General features: G+C 31.9%; 3 protein-coding genes across 3 annotated transcripts; all 3 read left to right on the top strand.

Moving 5' to 3' along the window:
• Positions 1–12,842: 12,842 nt before the first annotated feature.
• HELRODRAFT_90300 (hypothetical protein) lies at positions 12,843–13,064 on the top strand (the record flags this gene model as incomplete). Its single annotated transcript, XM_009032379.1, has 1 exon — positions 12,843–13,064. The coding sequence occupies one exon, from the start codon at positions 12,843–12,845 to the stop codon at positions 13,062–13,064; it is 222 nt and encodes a 73-aa protein (XP_009030627.1).
• Positions 13,065–14,590: 1,526 nt separating this feature from the next.
• On the top strand, positions 14,591–16,290 carry HELRODRAFT_182122 (hypothetical protein; the record flags this gene model as incomplete). The annotated part of the gene is made up of 3 exons (XM_009032419.1): positions 14,591–15,114; positions 15,165–15,240; positions 16,201–16,290. 3 exons carry the CDS (start codon positions 14,591–14,593, stop codon positions 16,288–16,290), a joined length of 690 nt encoding a protein of 229 aa, XP_009030667.1.
• A 2,315-nt stretch (positions 16,291–18,605) lies between these two features.
• HELRODRAFT_182121 (hypothetical protein) lies at positions 18,606–19,632 on the top strand (the record flags this gene model as incomplete). The annotated part of the gene is made up of 3 exons (XM_009032418.1): positions 18,606–18,646; positions 19,021–19,249; positions 19,465–19,632. The coding sequence occupies 3 exons, from the start codon at positions 18,606–18,608 to the stop codon at positions 19,630–19,632; spliced, it is 438 nt and encodes a 145-aa protein (XP_009030666.1).
• Between the last annotated feature and the right edge of the window lie 343 nt (positions 19,633–19,975).

The following is a 19,975-nucleotide window of genomic DNA, read 5'->3' as shown; positions in this document are numbered from 1 at the left end:
TTATGTGCAACGGTGTTAACCGAAACCTTGCATCAGTTGGTAACATTTCAGTCAATTTAGCTCTGTCACCGATGCATCGGTTTGTTGATTTTGTGAGACAGCATGAGCTGGGACGTGGTGGCTTGATAGTATATTTTCGCAAAGAGTTTAATTACGAAAAGATAACTCTATCATTATATATTATGTTCGAGGCTGTTGCTATCAGGTTAAGAATAAGTGGGAATATACTGATCTTGCTTGCCATATACTGGCCAGGCTTATCATTAATATCTGCCTCTCTTTATGCCAGTCTTAGAGTATGATACGAATGTAAATTCAAATATTTTATTGGTGGGTGATTTCAATAACCATATCAAAAGAACTGCCAATTTGAAATCCATTCGTTTATATACAATTGTTGCTATGTTTCATCTAATTAATCATGTCTGTAAACCAACTCATATCCTAGGTGGTACACTTGATGCGATCGTAGTTATTTAAAATTTGAAACGATGATTGCTCAAAAAAAGTCGTAAAATAACTAAAAGATCTGTTCAAAATCGTAAATGTTTTCCACCAACAAATTATTTTTACAATTGTTGCTAATTCTAATTCAATTTTTTTCCGGTGGCTGTTGCGTTTATCAAAATAAAGTATATTTCTAATTTTTAAAAAAGTTTTTTTTTGATAATTATATGTATTTTCTGTCTGTTTCAAACATGCAACGATCTGCCCAATTTTGATAAAACTGGATGCGATTTTAATAATCTTAAAAACCATAGACTTCTATATAGAAAACCTGGACTGTCCACTGAAATGAAAATTTTTCGAAAACGGACCCTCAGAGGCGATATAAATTAATGCATTATTCAGTGAAGTCGGTGATGTCATCCAGCCGGTTCGCATCGGTATTCGCGCGAACCGGATGTTAAAATTTTCCAAATTTTGCGAACCGGTTGTTAAAATTTTAAAAATATTTTTTTTTTGAAAAAAAATTAAATTTATTCATATATAAAAACTTTTTGAAGCTAAAAAGTTGTAATTCACATTTTATTTTTTTTTTACATTTTTTTTTTGAAACTCAAATTTAAATTTAATATAAATTTTGACCGTTAGTACACCTCATTTGGTGGGTTCAGGTGTGGATATCTCAAAAAAAAAATTATTTTTTTTAAAGTCGAAAACATTGAATTATAATATAATATAAAGAAGCGAGATATGGCTTTGACCTTCATTCTCAAGGCCACAAAATCGGCGGCAACATTAAAATTAAAATACGATCTCAATGACAGATCGGCGACCGTTATTAAATTAACATAACTGTAGAAAAAAAAGATTTTTTTCTAATCATATCTCATTTTTTTCTATAAATACTCCAAAATACTCACAAATAATTATTTTTTAAACAAGTTGCCGCGCGAGGAATCTTCCCAACCGTAAAAAAATTTCAATTTTAAAAAGCCGGTAGGGCGCTTCCAGTTATTTAATTCCATGGTAGAATATTCATTTTTTAAACATAAATCGTTGGAAAAATTTTAAATATTTTAAGCGCCCTTTTTTGTTTATTTCGGGAATTTTCTTTGATATATCGTTTTGTAATTTGAAAATTTAGGAAATTCGGTATTTTGAAATTCATTTACTGTAAATTTAATCATTTAAATTAAAAATTATTTAATATTTGATTATTAAAAAAGAAAAGGCAATTGAATATGTTAAATCTTTTTGGTAAACATAAGAAAACCAATACTGAAGAAAGCGAAATTGCTACAAATTTCGATAATGCAAATTCGCGAAAAATGACAACTTGTTCTACTAAAATTCAGTTACTGGCGGAAATCTGAAACCTCTAATCTTTTATGCGATGAAGAAAAAAATTATAGTTCCAAAATTGAAATTCTCTTGAAGTTTCCCAAAAATCTAATCAAGATACTGAAAAGTTGTTACACTTTTGGAATGAGAACCGACAAAATCTTTTTAAAGCTAAATATGAATGGCCTGAAATTGTTAACAATAAAAATGTGAAATGTCAATGGTGATCGTAAATTTTCATTTTAAAGTTAGAAAGTGCTAAACATTTACATGTCTCAGTAGAATGGAAGTCCGGCGTTGCAAAAGCTTCCGGTTCAAATAAAAATTTTTTATAAGCATCAATGAGAGAAAAATATAACGAACACAATGAATTAATTTCTCATAAAAAAAGTTGGTGAAATTTTAAAAGCTGCTGAAGAAGTGTAGACTTGGCTAATGGGAATTATTTAATGAGTCTTTCAATACTATTTATTTCATTATCAAAAATAATAAACCATTCAGTGATTTCGAAAAATTAATTAGTTCACAGCAAAAAATGAAGTAGATTTGAGATTCTCGTTGCATTCTAGGCAAATGGTTCCAGTGGTCGCAAAGCATATACCTTCTGAAATACGAGAAACTATATTTGGAAAATTAATCAAAGCAAAATGTAAAATTTCAATTATCGTTAATGAGGCTTCAACTATTACACAAAAGTGTTTTAGTAATTTATTTAAAATCAGAAATTCCAGACTGCGATGATACTGCAACAATTTTTGTTCATGTGGAACTGAAAGGAACAACATCAGAAATAATTTTTAATACTTTAATGGCAGTTTAAAAAAACACGGTTTCGAAGAAAAATATTTAATACTAATACAGACATGACTTTGCATAGATATTATCCAATAAATGCTTTAAAATGATGTAGATTTGTGCATGTCAGATGTAGATGGGTGAAAGCCAACTCTCGACAAGATTTTGCCCCAACACAGAATTTATTGCATTTCCACTGGCGATTTCATCATGGATATATGTAATATGGATATGGCAGACGCGTTATATATATATATATACATTGTTCATATATATATAATTTGATACGAGAGGTTTTCAGAAAGACATGTTCGATTAAAAATAAAACCCCCAATTTGTAGTTATTTAAATAAGACTTCAACAAGGCGTAATTTATCAGATTCATATTTATTTCAGTCCGTGATTTGGCTGACGGCAGTTTCGGCTGATAAATGTGGCCTAAAAAAAAAGGCCGGCATGTGTGATAACATTTGAAAAATCAACATATTATAAACAATTAAAATAAAGTAATTAAACTTTTAAACTTTTAACAAAATAGTTAGTTACGGATAATATATATATATATATATATATATATATATATATATATATATATATATATAAAACATCAAGGTCAATCCACATAACTAGACTAGAATAAATATAACGGCCTTTGCTGATTTTTAACGGTCGAACAAGGAGCTAAATTCCGGAAGGGATTTGGAGGGTGATTTTTAATCGTTCGAGTAAAAGTTACGATCGTATGTTTACTAATTTCGGAATATTGCCTTTATTTAAAATGTTAAAATTTTATTTGTTTTTTTTTATTTTTAAAATTGTTATTCAATTTGTTAATTAATTCGTAATAACTAAAATTAATAACTTTTATTTGGTATAAATTTTAAAAAATAAAATCGGCATTACCGAAAATAATAAAATTTGAAAAATTGAGGTTCTCTGCATATCTCTGCCTCAACCCATAAGAAAGTGTTGTATATTGGTCTCCCCTTGGGTCAATATGCTACATAGAATCACTATATTTGTTGAAAAGTGAATTTAAGTTAAAGTAAACAATCAGTTTTTAACCGGTTGTTTAGCGATTATCGTCCTAGTTGCTTTTTTTGTCAATTTATTGACATTCAATTCGAAAATTTTCTAAAGTTTAACAATAAAATACGATACTAAGACGTTTGATCATTTGATCGTTAAAAATCAAAAAATGTCAATTACTACAAAAAAAGGTTTAATGTTTACGCGTTTATTTACATAAAGAACTAAGAAAAGTTATTAGGCAGGTAATAATTATTATGCCATATCCATTTTATATCCATGGATATCATTATATGAATCAGCAGATTCAAATGTTCATCGTAAAAAAATCTAAGTCAAGGGGTTGAAATGAAAGTTAAACGTGTAAAGCCGGGGGTGGTGCCTTCACTATTTCCAAATACACCAAAATATTTATCCATATCAGTTTTAAAACGATCGACCACGTGTGAAACATCGGAACAACGTAAAATCTCTAAATTAAATTAAATGTGTTATTGAATTAAACGAATGTGTGAAAAACTTGAAATGGAAGAAAATATAATCAATTCTTCACTGCAAGAAATTGTTGAAAAATTACTCAGAAAATTTACCATCAGGGTTTTTAATAAATATCATCGATGATGTCCTAGTTGTTTACAAAATGAAAGTCGAAAGTGAGCCAACCATTGATGCTACCATTAACATTTTTCAGGACAAAACGTTTAAAATATATGTCATGGGTCAACAGATTTTTGATTCCAAATTTTCTGATATTGTCAATAGCAAGTTAAGTGAAATATTAGATATAACAAACATAATGTCTAGACTAAATCATTTTTAAGAAAATGCTGTTAAACTGATTCTTTCAGCTGTTTTCAATTTTTTGTGATAATAACCAATTCAATTGTATTTATCTAAATCTCTTTTTAATTCTTTTAGTAAAAATTTTGTAAAATATTAATATTTTTCTGATGTTAATAATTTGAAGAATGTAAATAGCAAAATACAAAAATTTCAAAAAGAAAATTGATGTATGCACTGCACATGCACAGCGCATGTTGTACAATACACGCATTGTAAAAAGATCGCCTCAGCTGGTCCGATGCTAAAAATGTTGACTGTCCTGGTATATTATACAGATGTCCAGGTTAAAAACTAACTACAGGCCAATATAAAATTCTTCGTTTCTTTCGAAGATCATAGTAAGTGTTGTTATGAAGATTCTTTTCTTTTAAACCGTTCAATATTTTTTCTGGAAGCCTTAACATTCTTTTCTAACTATTTCTCCATCACATGCAAAGTTCATAGCAGATCTCAAGACCCTTCTGATTGTAAAGTTTACTAAAGAGCGCTGTTAAACATTGCGCAAATGACGATTTACAAGTTGTTTTATTGATTGTTTGATTAGTTGGTTGGATGGTTAGTTGGATGATTGATTGGTTGATTGATTGACTGACTGACTGACTGACTGACTGACTGACTGACTGACTGACTGACTGACTGACTGACTGACTGACTGACTGACTGACTGACTGATATGATTGATTGATTGAATTAAATTACTTTTTTAACTAAAAAAATAGACTTCCAGGATATTTTAAATGCGAAAAACTTTATTGCACGTCGCACGGCAAAAAATTTTTTGCAATTATTAATTGCGACCTAAAAAAAATATTTTTGCCACTTATGTAGAATTAAATTATTTTTTGAAATATGTAACAACCACTGTTCAAAACTCGTAAAACTGAAAATTTTCATTTTACGCCGTATCGCAAAAAAAATTTTGCCATTATTTATTGCAACTTAAAAAATATTCCAACTAGTAATATAGAAATATATAACACTAAATAACGAGCTGCATAGATGTTCAAAACTCGAAAAACTGAAAAATTTTATTATACGTCGTACTACAACTAATGTACATTTAAATTACCTTCCAAAATTTTTAATACCACTAAAATAAAAATGCTTCCAGGATGTTCAAAATTTAAAAATCTGAAAAATTTTATTGTATGGCATTACAAAATTTTTTAATTTTTTTATTGTATGGCATTACAAAATTTTTTTAACCAATAATAATTGCGGCCTAAAAAAATGTTTCTACTACTCTTATAAATTAAGACTAACTTTCAAAATTATTTATTGAATCAAACAGGCCTCCAAGATACTCATCCCGAAAATCATAAAATACTCCGTTATGAAAATTACTCTTCCCAACCGTCAACCAAAAGCTTGTAATCAAATTTTAGTCTACCAGCAGCAGCTCTGGGTTCAGGATTGACTGAAGGACAGCAATTGATTATAAAACAAGTTAAAGCAGTAGTCCAAGTCCAAACGAGATGTTATGGAGGCATTGACCGAAGTTTCCAATGTTGATCCATTTAGTGAATGTGTTATTTGATATAAATTTTAAATAGGTAGCATATATGATAGACATATTTTTGATGCGATTAATCATCGCCTACCTTGATGAAACTGAAATCAACCTTTGTGTTAATCGGGGGGCAACAGTGTTTTCCATTCATTTAAATTCAGTTAGTTAGAAGAACAAATCAATTATTCTATATTTTATAGGTAGCCAGTGCCAAAGATGGGCAGTAATGTAATTCAAGTAATGAAATTACGTAACTCAAATTACAATTGGATCATTTGATAGTTGATACAATTGATAATTTGTATCGAAATTACTTTTTAAGTAATTGATAATTTGTAATTTAGTAATTTCATCTTTCATGTAATTTGATAATTTCAAAGTAATTTTAAATTACATTTTGACTAAAAAATATAGTTTATATGTGAGTGAACAGATATACTTACACAAATTATTATTGTTGTTGAAACTTTATCGTCATATAGCTACGTCAAAGAAGTTTACTTCTTTGATGTTTGACGCTTCTTTTTTCCTCTTTTTCTTTCTTTCCTTCTTTTTTTTTCAGTCGTTCATTAAATGATTTAACAAATTGTTGATCGAAAGAAAGTAAATTAATAAAAGAATATGAAAATGACATTAAAGAATATGCATAATCAAAAGTAGTGGTGAATAGTGTTTTTTTTTCTTCAGTCATTCGTTAAATGATTGAAAAAATTGTTGATAAAAAGAAAGTAGCTTAATAAATGAATATAAAAATGAATATCAGCACAAAGTAAAAATCAATGTCTAAATAACTTCAAAGAAAATTTTTTTCTTCATTTATTCAAAACTGGTTTGATGTAATTTAATTTCATGTAATTTGAAATTTGTAATTAGTAATTTGGCTATTTTATTAAATGTAATTTGTAATTGGTATCGAAATCACAATATTTAGAGCATTTTGTAATTTGTATCGAAATTACAATATAGTGTGTAATTTGCCCATCTCTGGCCAGTGCAAAAGATTAATAGGGAGATATATGTGAAAAAAAAGGGGCTCGAGCAACTAGACGAGCAGCAAAATAAAAGCTCTATTTAGAGTGTAGAGCAAGTTACAATAATCAATCCTAGATAAGACTAAAGAAGTAACAAGGAATAGAAGAGTAGGATGGTCAAGAAAAGACAAGTTTTTTTTATTCTACAAAGATGAAAGTAAAAACTTCTACCAACACTATTAATCTGAAAATAAAGAGACATGCTAGAATCAAAGATAAAGATTTATTCTACGTAAATGAAAGTAAGAACTTCTAGCAACACTATTAATCTGAGAATAAAGAAACATGCTAGAATCAAAGATAAAGCCTAGACTACGAAACGTGTGAGAAACATCAAGAGTTTTAGAATTAGATAAGATAATAGGAGGAACAGTAATAGAGTGTTTAGATTTGTTAAAACAAATTAATTCAAACTTAGAAAGATTAAATTATAGAGTCAGACCAAGCGATAATTGAAGAAGAACATAAACATACCATAACATAACATAACATAACATAATAGTTCAAATAAAGGGCGCAAACTAAAGTTTCTATGCCCCTAACAAAATCATAACCAAAATATAACCAACTCTAAATAACAGAAAATAATATGATCAAAATAAAACAACTAGTCTGAAATAAACAACAATAGTATTAACCAAACTGAAAGAGATAAGTATCGAGAAAAAAAAATATATATAATGTTATAAATACAGCGCTCCATAATTACGACAATAATTATCTATGGTACGCCGTATTTTAAAATGTCTATTCATTGCAAAAGAAAGCTGTATAAAGGGGACGACATACAAATTGAAGAGATGTGTGTTTACAGAAAGTTACCAAGTGTGGCAAGTACGAGTTGAAGTGCGTGTGTTTTACAAATTGAGTTCGTTCGTTTACAAGTGTGCGATTATAAAATAATTCATTCTGTAATTATTTGTTGATAGTTCGGCTTCTCTAATAAATTCGTATGGGACAATTTATCGTTCGAGTTGATTCTTATCGGATATGCGAACTACGATTGTCAGTTGTAAACAACCCCAGCGAATTTATAACAATATATTTATATATCAATCAAGCTTATAGTTAAATTTACACGGCATATCCTTTAAAGCATTGTCAAGTTTCTTTTTAAAATCATAAACATTGCATGCATTCACCACACCCTCTCCCAGACCGACCCACATGTCAACCACTCGATTACAAAAAGAAAATTTGTAATCGAAAAAAAAATAGATTATGAAGAACACTATTAAAATTAGATAGCGGAAAAGAAGAATAAATATAAGAATCATCAGCGTATGGTTGACTAGTGAAAGAAAAATTATTAATAATACGAGGTAGTTCAGATGTATAGAGTTAAATAAAAGAGGTCCAAGGATAGAAACCTGAGGTATCCCAAAAGTAAGAATAGAGTAGTTAGAAGCAGAATTATTAATAGCAACAGAAGAAAACAATAACAGAGATAAGAAGAAAACCATGATAGACAAGAATCAGTATTACTAAAAGAACGATCTAGCAGTCTCCAGAGAATAGTATGATCAACGGTATCACAAGCAAATAAAAAGTCAAGAGTAAGAAGAAGAGTAAGATTACTACTGTCACTAGAAAGACAAATATTATTATGTATTTTGAGCAAAAAAATTCAGTATTTTGAGCAGATCTGAAACCAGATTGAGATACATGTACCAAAGAGTTAAAGTTTAAATATAATAATAATTGATTGTAAACTACTTTTTCTATTATTTTAAAGATGAAAGTAATACTAGCAACAGGTCTATAATTAGATAAAAAAGAAGGTTCTAAATATGAGTTTTTAAAAATAGGAATAACAGTAGAATTGATAGAAGTAGTAAATTGGGATTTATAGAATAGACAGACACTCCCATAAAAAGGATGGGAGAAAGAGAGAAGATCTTCTGAGGGTCTAGAGTGTTCAAGAAAGCTGTAACTATCAGGAGTAGCAAGAATAAGAAAAGGAGAGTTAGAGTTTCATGCTAAGTTTCATTAAGTCAAAAAAAAAATCATGTAAAGAGAAAGAGATAATTTGCTGAATATAAAGTGATTTTTTATTAATAGATATTATGTTAATATTAAATAGTGAAACTGTAGAAGTAGGTTGAATATAGATTTTTTATGTCTAGTTATATTATTTAAATTAATAGAATTATTATTTTTATTATTAATTTAGTATTAATTGCATTAGAATAGAATTTATTTAATTTATTATGCTTGCTGTTAGTATTATTACTGTTACTAAATATATTTATTTTTTTATTAGTCACATTAGAATTATATTCATTGCACCTATTATTATTAGACCTAAGATTAAAGTAAAAGATTCGCCGCCGAACTACTCTTGCCGTAGACAAAGGAGTATCAAAGAAAGGCTTAGAGGAGAAAGTCTTTAAAATAAGACATAATAATTTTAACAAGATATAGAAAAAGATATAGAAAAAGACAATTATAGTAAAATATAAAAAAAATCACTTGTTCAGAAGCGAAAAAAAACAAAAAAAAACCACTTAAACTACAAAACCACCTTCAATTATTATTATTTTAAATTGATTTTTTGTTAATCTTATATATTTTTTATATTGTCCAATAGTTCACACATTCGTCGTTCATACACACGTTACTGAAATATATCAAATGCAAAATACGTAATTTAATACATTTATAGCTTTTTTACTTATAGAGCTATACAATTTACAGTAACATGTATTGAACACTTGTTTGTACTAAGCATATGGTCTTTTCTTTTTTCACGATCTCTCCTAGCATAGTATATAGGTCGGTCGGTCGGTGTAGCTTATTTCAGTCTCATGCCATTATCGATTTCGTCTATCGCGTGTGGTGGCGATATCTGAGACTGAACTTGGCAAATTATTAGCAAACTCAGGTATTTTTTAATTATTTGTTTCGTTTAGTCTGACAAAAATTATTTTTTAATTTTCTAAACTTGCTAGGCACTAATGGTAAAAGAACAATTAGTGTTGGTTACTGTTAGTTACTACTAACACTAACCTATAGTAATAAAATTGTATTATATAGTTATAGTATATTATATACTCATAGTAAACATGTAATAGAAGAAATATAGTACGTTAGTAGACTTATGAGGCGGACACACTCACCCCTGTGCAGTACAGCTTTTGTTTAATAATAAATGCATAGGTTTGCCGGATCTATTACACGCTCTATAAATAAAAAGCTGGTGATGTAATCCGACATGCCTCTCCTCAATTTTTTTACATTTTAAAATCTGCCTACATTATGAACAAGTGATAAATTGAAGAAGTATATAGAAGAATATAGTCATATATATATATATATATATATATATATATATATATATATATATGTATATATATATATATATATATATAACCATTCAATATAATATAGGATTGTTCAAAAAGTAATTTAGTTTTTGTGGTGAAAATAAAAGACGATCTTATAATGAATAAATATTTAAATAAATTATATCTTGGCCATTCTGATCCAACACCTTTTGCCATCTTTCTGATAGTAGCATGATCCAGGCTCATAAAATTTTTGGTCTTTGCTGGCAAAAAACTGATCCAGGTAATTTTTTACGTCCGAAAAATTTTACAGTGACTGGAGCAAATAATCCGAAGGATCTAGGTCTGGAGTATATGGTGGGTGTGGCAGTACATCCCATCCAAGCTGTAAAAGCTTTTGGCGAGTGACCAAACTTGTATGAGGTTTCGAATTATCTTAGTGGATAACACTACACCTTTTCTGTTTATTAATTCTGGCCTTTTCTGTTGAAGTGCATCATTCAGTTCATTCAGCTGATGGCATTAGACTTCCGAATTAATTGTTGTGTTATCCAGTAAAAGCTCAAAAAAGTGACTCCTTTAAAATCTCACCAAACAGACAGCATCACCTTTTTTGATGGATATCGGCTTTTGAAATGATCTATTGCATGATCTATTGCACTTGCATGATCTATTGCATGATCTATCTTTTCCATGATCTATTGCACTTGACATTGTTATATACAACACATTTTTCGTCCCAGTAACGATGCGCTTCAAAAATGGATCATTTTCGTGACGTTTGAGAAGTGAAGCACAGACGTCTACACGACGACACAAATTTCTCCGTGAGGACATGGGGAAACCATATATCGAACTTCGAGGTTAAACCCAGGTTATTCAGGTGGTCATAAACTGTTGAATTTGATTAATTTAACCTCTTACCGATTTCACGTGTTGTTATTCGCCGATTTGCATCAACTAATGCCTTTATCCAGCTTTTATCAGCTTCGACCGGCTTTCCAGAACGTGGTGCATCTTTGACATCAAAATTGCCAGATCGAAATTTTGCAAACCAGTTCTGACGCATCTCCTCCATACACATCGGTTAATTTCTTTCTGGCTTGCATTTTTACCTTTTCTAAAACATGGCAAAAATGCTGCTCATTGCTCTTAATATTTCAAAGAGCACTGACCAAAAACTACTGCGTAAAATCAATTGAACTTAATCACACACAAGCTTTGCTATATCAGCTGTCAAAACATATTGTTATAAATTCGCTGGGGTTGTTAACAACCGACAATCGTAGAGTTCGCATATCCGATAAGAATTAACTCAAACGATAAATTGTCCCATACGAATTTATTAGAGAAGCCGAACTATCAACAAATAATTACAGAATGAATTATTTTATAATCGCACACTTGTAAACGAACGAACTCAATTTGTAAAACACACGCACTTCAACTTGTACTTGCCACACTTGGTAACTTTCTGTAAACACACATCTCTTCAATTCGTATGTCGTCCCCTTTATACAGCTTTCTTTTGCAATGCATAGACATTTTACAATACGGCGTACCATAGATAATTATTGTCATAATTATGGTGCGCTGTATTTGGTATGGTATGGTATTGTTATGGTATTTATAACAATATAATGGCAATGCGACTTATGTTTGAAGTTAGCTGTGAAAAAATACAATTATATCTTCTGTTGGGAATAAACGAAATTACTTTCCAAACAATATAATATAATATTGTATGAGATCGACAAAAAATAAAAATTAATCGTTACTAGAAAAGAAAAATGTTAAACTCATAGGTATGTTAGAAAAGATGTGAAAGATCGTGCACGGTGTTATGTACAAAAATGCCATGTTTATAAATTTTGGAACCCCAAGATTTTGATTTGTTTATAAATAAATGTTATTGAATATTGTTATTCATATGTTGATCAATTATGAAAGTTAATAATAGATAATTAAAATAATAAACAAATTAAAAACCAATATTTCTATTGGAATAACTTTGAAAATGTGAAAATTCGTATGTAAAGTGTTTGTGTACAATATTTATAACATTATTTACGTATTTAACGTGTTCATGTGTTTATATAACTAATCTGTGGACTTTTAATAATTGGAGCTTTGAGTTTATCTTATTCTGCCACAGACATCTATATTGATACCTAAGAACAGAAAATTAAATTATCACCATGTCAAACACATTTACACTGAAAATTATGCTGCTTTAAATGATTAGTGGTATTATCCCCTTAATACAGTACGGTTGCAGTGTACGAATGCCTAATTTTGTGTTTTTTATTTTCTACATCAGGTTTATTTTTTTACCATAATGCTTCCAAATATGTTTGTAGCAATGAAGACAATTCAAGTTTTATATCGGCCTCATCTGCTTAGCTTGGCTTGGTTCAGCTCGGCTTAGCTACACTAATCTGAACATAAATTAGCTATACAAATTTTTATTATAAATAGAAACAAGTAAATAATATTTATCACAAAATTGTTTATAAATTAAATATTTAATTGCAAGGTTTAAATTGGATGAAAAGACAGATGTTTGGAATAAGAAGTTCAAAGTTTCGTCATTTGTATGGCTGTGTGAGTAGAAAAGAAGATTGTTATGAAGGAGTGAAAGTAACTTCTAATGCACATGATAGCAATTTTTGTGAAGTTAACCCAAAATTTGTAGCCATTGTCATAGAATCTATAGGAGGTGGAGTGTTCATTGTGATACCTATCAATCAAGTAATTGAATCATTATTATCAATGGCATAGCCAAAAATTTGCAACGGGTAGGGTCTTGGAGGTTTTCCATATTTTTATGGAACATTTTTTGACTAACAAACCATGCATATTTATTATGAAAATGGAGCCTTAGTATTTTGACTGGAATGTTGATCAAGAAGCGTTTTCATAATTAGATTTTACTTTTAGCTTTTGCAGGTCGTAATCGGCCAGTTGTCATATTTTATTTGCTAAATTTTATTTTATCTTTAGCTTTTGCAGCTGTTCTCAGTCAGTGCTCATATGCTTCTTAAAATGTTTCCTGCTCTTGCTTCCAGCAGTTTATAATACAATAAGAATAACGATAGAGAACGAGAAAATGTAATAGAGCTATTCTAATATTAAAATTTATTATATATGTTTAAAAACTGTGTTGTATTTTAGATTTATTATAGAAATATTACTTGAATTCATGAATACAGCTACTAATAAAAATGTCATTTATCCAGCGACTTATATATAGTGTCTGAAGGAACAAATAACTTTTCAGATGATTTTTGAAAAGGTGAAGTATTGGTTGTTACCGAATGAACAATGTTTCATAATGATGATGCATGAATGGAAAAACCATGATTAACAAAAGCGAATTTGTTAATGGGTTGATGTGGATTGGTTATTGAATCTGATCGAATATGATGATTAGTATGATGTCTTAAGCGCTGGAGATTTATGAAGTTGAGTTAGTTAGTTTGTTTTGAACATGCTTGAGGGAAAAAATGAGTTTGAAAGATGTGCAATTAAAAGAGTTAAAGTAGTCAAAACGATAGAGAACGAGACCGCGAGCTAGGGTAGAAGCCAAACCAGAGAGATAGCGACAAATATGACGAATTGAACACACGTTATAGTTACAAGATTTTTTAGTGGACAAAATTTGAGAGTGAGAGGATCAAGTATTACCTAGGAGTTTGACACTACTTGAGATTGGCAGAGAGAAGCCAACAATATTGTGTTGACAAATATGGAGGAGAGCCTTTTGAAAGCTGTTGATGGCTGTCCAGGAACACGACAACGGATTAAGTTTCAGGATTAAATTGAAAAAAGTTAGGTGTCAATCTTTGATGGCAGCTGTGCAAACGTTTAGGTTATCAAGTTGTGTTGTGATTGTAGATTGAAAAATACTTGTGATAAAGCAAGTGTCATCAGCATAGTGAGGAAAGGAAATGCCAAACTTAGAAAAACTTGATAGTGGCAAATGTGGCAGATATGTCCGTTCTAAGCCACCACCGCTCAGTTTTGACTCCTGCATATGCTGGCAAGTCTGTTTCAGTTGAAAAATACGTGGCCTAAAGGCAGACAAAAAAGAAGGATGTTAGGAGAAGAAGTGATGTGAAGAGTTTAGTTTAGTGTCAAACGTTCTGAAAGTAAAACAAGAAATAAAAAGGATGAATCTCAACATTCTAGGATTGAGCGAAACTCGGTGGAAGAAATCAAGTATCATAACCTTTGAAGAAGGCAGATTTATTTACTCTGGAGGTGATTCACACGAACGATGAGTAGGTTTACTTTTGAACAAAGAAATGTCCAATGATTTAGAAGGCTTTTCGGCGTTGTTAGATAGAGTTTTGGTTTTTTTGGTCAAAATACACGAAAAACCATTCAACCTAGCTGTTATTCAAGTTTATGCGCCAACTTCTGAAAGCGGTGAAGAAGACCTTGATGCTTTCTACAGTAATCTTGATGGTGCTTTAAAAACATTTAAATCTCAAAAAGTTATTTTTATGATGGGTGACCTGAATGCAAAGATTAGCACAGAAAAAAAACATGACGGGATTGGTTCTCATGGGATAGGTGAAAGAAAAGAAAGAGGAGAAAAGTTGATTGAATGGTGTGTCACAAATGATCAAGTTATTACCAACACCTGGTTCGACAATCACCCAAGGAGAAAATATACTTTGAAGAGTCTCGGAGACAAGGCACGAAATATGATTGATTACATTACAATAAATAGACAATTTCAAAATGTTGTTTTACAATACAAAATTTATCCTGGAGCTGATTGTGGCAGTGATCATAACCAAGTTGTTTGTAAAATCAGGATAAAGTTGAAGAAAATCCAGAGTGAATGGCCCAAAAACGTTTGAATTTTGTCAGTCTGTCACAAAATGATGAGATAAAGGTCAAGTATTACGTCGAAGTAGGGAATGGTTTTCAGTTATTAACGGAAGAGGTAAATAAATCTAAAAATACATAAATGATTAGAGAAATACATAAATATTTAGAGATGCCTTCACAGAATCAGCAGAGGAAGTTTTACCTGTGAGAGAGCAAAAAAGAGGTCATGAATGGATAACAGATGACATCGTATCTGATGGATGAACGAAAGAAAGTGAATGGTTGTGGCACAAGAAACGAATGCTACGAATGATCAGTGAACGAGCGATTGATATGAAGAAAGTTGTTTATATTGTTTAAAAATATTGTTTTTAATTAAAAAATTAGACCAATTACAAAATCAAAAAACCGTTGCAATTACAAGCAGAAAAATGGAAAACCGCAATAAAAAATTTTAAACACTGCATATATAAACATGCACCAATGTATTCTGCATGCCCCCATCCTATTGGCTATGCCTCTATTTAATTTTTTTAATTATTTTTTAGTTTCCATGTGGTATTAAAAATATTTACTGATATTTATTGAATTCATTATTTTAATTTAGATTTTTTTTTAATGTTAAATTATAAAATTTTTTAATGTAACACCTGAATTCATATTTAAAATTCAAGGTCATGGTTTCTTACATCGCTTACATTCACTCTATACTCTTCAAACCTATTCAATTTTGTTTCTGTTATATGGATAGTTTTGGGCCTAAATGAAAATTTAATTGACATTAAGCTTTTATTTATTATTATTATTGCGTTGGTTACCGAACAAGAATTTTGTATTCTCGCAGCTTGCTCTTTTGATAGCAATAATCCTGTTTTATCGTAGTTATAATGTTGTTACAGACGTGAGATCGAGATAAAAACTAATAGTTAGAAATTGTTAGGCATGCACTGAGAAATTAACCGCTTGTAAATTAATTAGGTGTGAAGTAATTAAAATGGTTGTAAATTCATTTGTGGATGTGACACTGCGATATGACACATTTACAAGCAGATCGGTAGCTATATAAACAACGCAGAAGCGAAATGGGACACACAGAGAAAAGAGAACAACGAGGAAGAAGACGGAACATAGGGAACTAGAAGTGAGATTCGATGCGAAGTCGTAAATATAGCTATTCGGATTAATTTATTGTTTCTATTACTGCTGGTATTAAATAAACGTTCAATTAGTTTGCGTTTAAAGTAGTTGTGTTCATCTATCGGAAATTTTTAACCTACCGATAAACGAACTCTTGACTATCGTTGGAAGCTACAACACGGTGCTGGAGATATAGCGAGTATTGAAGCTATAACATCGGTGTTGATAGTTACGAGGTCGAGGAGATTACAACACTGGTGTTAGAAGTGGGATCTTCAGGAGATTACACACTGGTGACAGAAGTAAGATTTTGATAGCTGGAAACTCACTGCAGTAAGAACGCCAGGGGCTAAAAGAACTCAATATAATTAGTCTGATTAGAGAAGCTTAATTATTGACGATTGGTTGTATTCCGTGATTTATCTGTCGATTAATTATTGTACTGTATTCTACCGATTATAACGATTGAATAAATGGTTGATCACAGCAATACACACAAGTTATTGCCAACATTGTTTTCTTTCTGATAAAGTTCATTTAAAATGAGTCGGTTCAGGAGTCAAGAATCCACGTAGAGAGAAATAACTGTACCCTACAAGTTCAAAGGGCCGGTTATAACAATATTTAAATTTGGTTTTATCAGTTTCGCAAATTTGTAGTGGATATGGTTGTCGTTTTAATTCCAAATTTTAACAAAAACTGGATTTTATATAATTTAATTTGTTTTTTTAATTAATTTTAAATCAAACAATTTAATAAACGCGACTATATATCCGATAAAATATCCGCTCTTATAGTAGATTCAATGGAAAAACTGCAAACAATTGTTTCCAAACTGGTTTTTGGAAGTGAAAGGAAAGGCTTTCAAATTAACATCAACAAAACATGATTATCAATAAAAGCAAAATCACCTCGGTACTCTCCATAATCATTAATGGTAAACAGATGAAACAAATCAACAGCTTCAATTATCTCGGAAGTCTGATTACCTCAGATTGTAAATGTGATATGGATATCAAAAGAAAGATAGCTATGGCGAAAGATGTATATTCTAAAATGAAAAACATCCTCACCAACAGTAAAATCAGAATATCAACAAAATTAAAACTGTTAAGGTGTTACATTTTTCCTGAACAATTTCTAAAAAAAAAATAGAAAAAAAGATTATCGCTGCTTAGATGTGGTTTTAGAGAAAAATTATGAAAATTTGTTGGACCTCTCATACTTCGAACGAGGATGTTTTAAACAGTCCGGTTATAAAAAGAGGAAATTACTACAAATAATCAATCGCGGGCAGTTAAAGTTTTATGGTTACATCATGCAACTACTGGAAAGATTGCAGCGAATAGAGAACGCCGTCAACAACGAATAAGATTCGTGAAGTCCTTGTGTCACTTGTTGAATATCACCACATTTCAATTACAACAAAGCGTTAAAGATCGGGTTTTATGGAGGTCGATGGTCGCCAATGTCCTGAATGGATAAGGCACGAGAAAGAAGAAGATATCCGCATTCTCCAAACATTAATATTTCGTCAAGTTTGTTAAAAATAAATGAAACAAATATTAACAAAACCTCCTGAAAAATAAAGATCAATCCTCGTTTATAGTCTCCATCCGTTATGGGTCGGACTTTTTTTATTCCATTCATCAGGATCTGCGACCAAGTGCCTTCAAGTCCTCCTGTATGGTCTGCCTCAAGGACTTCATTGGTTGACCTCTTGGGCGGGTGCCAGGCACCTGGTGCTCAGTAACGGAAATTATTGTATCGTTTTCGCTTCGCTTCACATGGCCAAACTATAGTAGGCGATGACGACGACATGCTTCTTCCAACGTGCACAGTCCCGATCAGTTCAGGATCTCGGTTGTATAGATATGGTCTCTTAGGTCAACATGCTGCATCCAACAAATCAACTTCATGTCAGTTCGGTTAAGCTGCTGTTCGAGTTTTGTTGTCATCGGCCAAGTCTCTGCACCATACATCAGAACAAAACGTATAGCTGTGTTGTATCCCTCTGAGCGCAGCGGTAGAAAAATGCTACGCCAAATCAATACCGAGGCAAGGAGGTGCCACCTGCCCCATGCCGCACGTATGCGTCCGCGAACAGCGGCATCAGCTGTTCCTGTACAATCCAGTACATCTCCCAAATACTGAAATGAAGTAACAGTTTCGATCCCGGTAATCGTATCATCATCTGGGCCCCGTTGTTGCGGGTTGTTGCTGGCAGGGCATACGAAATCAATTACTTTCCTCATTGAGCCGGTAGTTCTCGTTTGTGACACCACTGGTGACATCGTAGGTATTTGATCAAGTTGCTTCCAACTCCAGCCCCACATACCAAACATGGCCAATGACCAGAGACCACAGGCCCTGCGGTACCACCGGTGATCATAGTTTTTGTTTTGTCAAGGTTTACCCTTAGCTTGTGTTCGGCTAGCTGGGTATTCCAGACCTTAAACATTCTGGCTGCGTCTTGTTCCAAGGCCGCCGTCAGGACAATATCATCCGCACATATCACATTCTACATGTTATCTGAGCGTATCGATTTAGTTATTGTTTCAATCCCCGTGATGAAGAGCAGGGAGCCGAGTATTGATCCCTGATGGACGTCGACGTTAATGTCAAATTCATTCGTGTTTCCGGCTGTTGTGCTGACCAGAGGTCTTGTGTTAGAGTACGTTGCCATAACCAGCCGAACCAGATATTCGGGAACAAACTTTTATATCTGATAAAATGTTCTGCCTTCTTCTTGAAGTAGGTGTTCAACAGGGAAAATTCATGGCTTTCAGCAAATTCCAGAATCCGTACACGTCGTCGTCCACGATGTCTATGGAGACCAAAGCCTCCATAACCCATTTGCTTCATCTCTAACATTGCCGTTAAGGTTGCCACATATCAATGGTATCTCTGATGATGGTGTTTTCTTGACGGCATCTGAGAGTGTGTTCCAGAAGTCATTTTGGCGTCTTCAGATTCACTGGTCTGTGGTTTATATGCAGAGAAATCAGTCAGAACTTGTTTTCCCATTCTGAGTTTAATCAGCAATAGGTGTGAGCTGATTCGAGTCACCTCCAGTACATTTCTTGCCAGTGATTCGTATGAAGATTTTTACTCCATTTTGGACTGTCTTTTGGCCATTCCAGTACAACTTGTAACTCCCAATGAGAAAGACACCCTTTGATTTTCATCTTGTTTCCTACAGAAAACAGATGTCAAACCTTCGCCTTTCCAGCATGTCGACGATCTCCATGAAGTGTCCAGTAAGCGATTCAATATTCAAGTGCCAAGCGATTCAAGTGCCAAGTCTGATATTCCAGGAAGGGTCGCCCAATTTTCTACAACATCCCTCTACTGTTGCATACTTCCTTGATATTGTCACCTTTTGACCATTTAAGATCTTCCAGGGAATATTGGATCTTTTCTTTTTTTGTAAAGACATGGAAGATTTTTGGGTAAAAAAAAATTTATATCTGGAATTACCCAATTTCTAACGATAACCACCAGTTATAAGCAGTGGGCCTAATCTTTTTGCTAGAAGCACACAAGGCAGCGCTGTTGCAGTTTATCTCGTATCCAAGAGAGCACTGTTGTAAGCAGTGCACCTAGCCTTTGGGTCAAAAGTCCCCGTTCCACAAGGCAGTGTATTTAGAAAAGAAGATCCTCCACTGTTGGAGCCGTTGTCCTAGGATTCTCCGCCTCTTTCACTGTTGTCT

The sequence above is a fragment of the Helobdella robusta genome, assembly GCF_000326865.2.
Source record: "Helobdella robusta unplaced genomic scaffold HELROscaffold_80, whole genome shotgun sequence".
In the NCBI taxonomy this organism is placed as follows: Eukaryota; Metazoa; Annelida; class Clitellata; order Rhynchobdellida; family Glossiphoniidae; genus Helobdella; species Helobdella robusta.
This window is presented reverse-complemented; position numbering and strand designations above follow the sequence as displayed.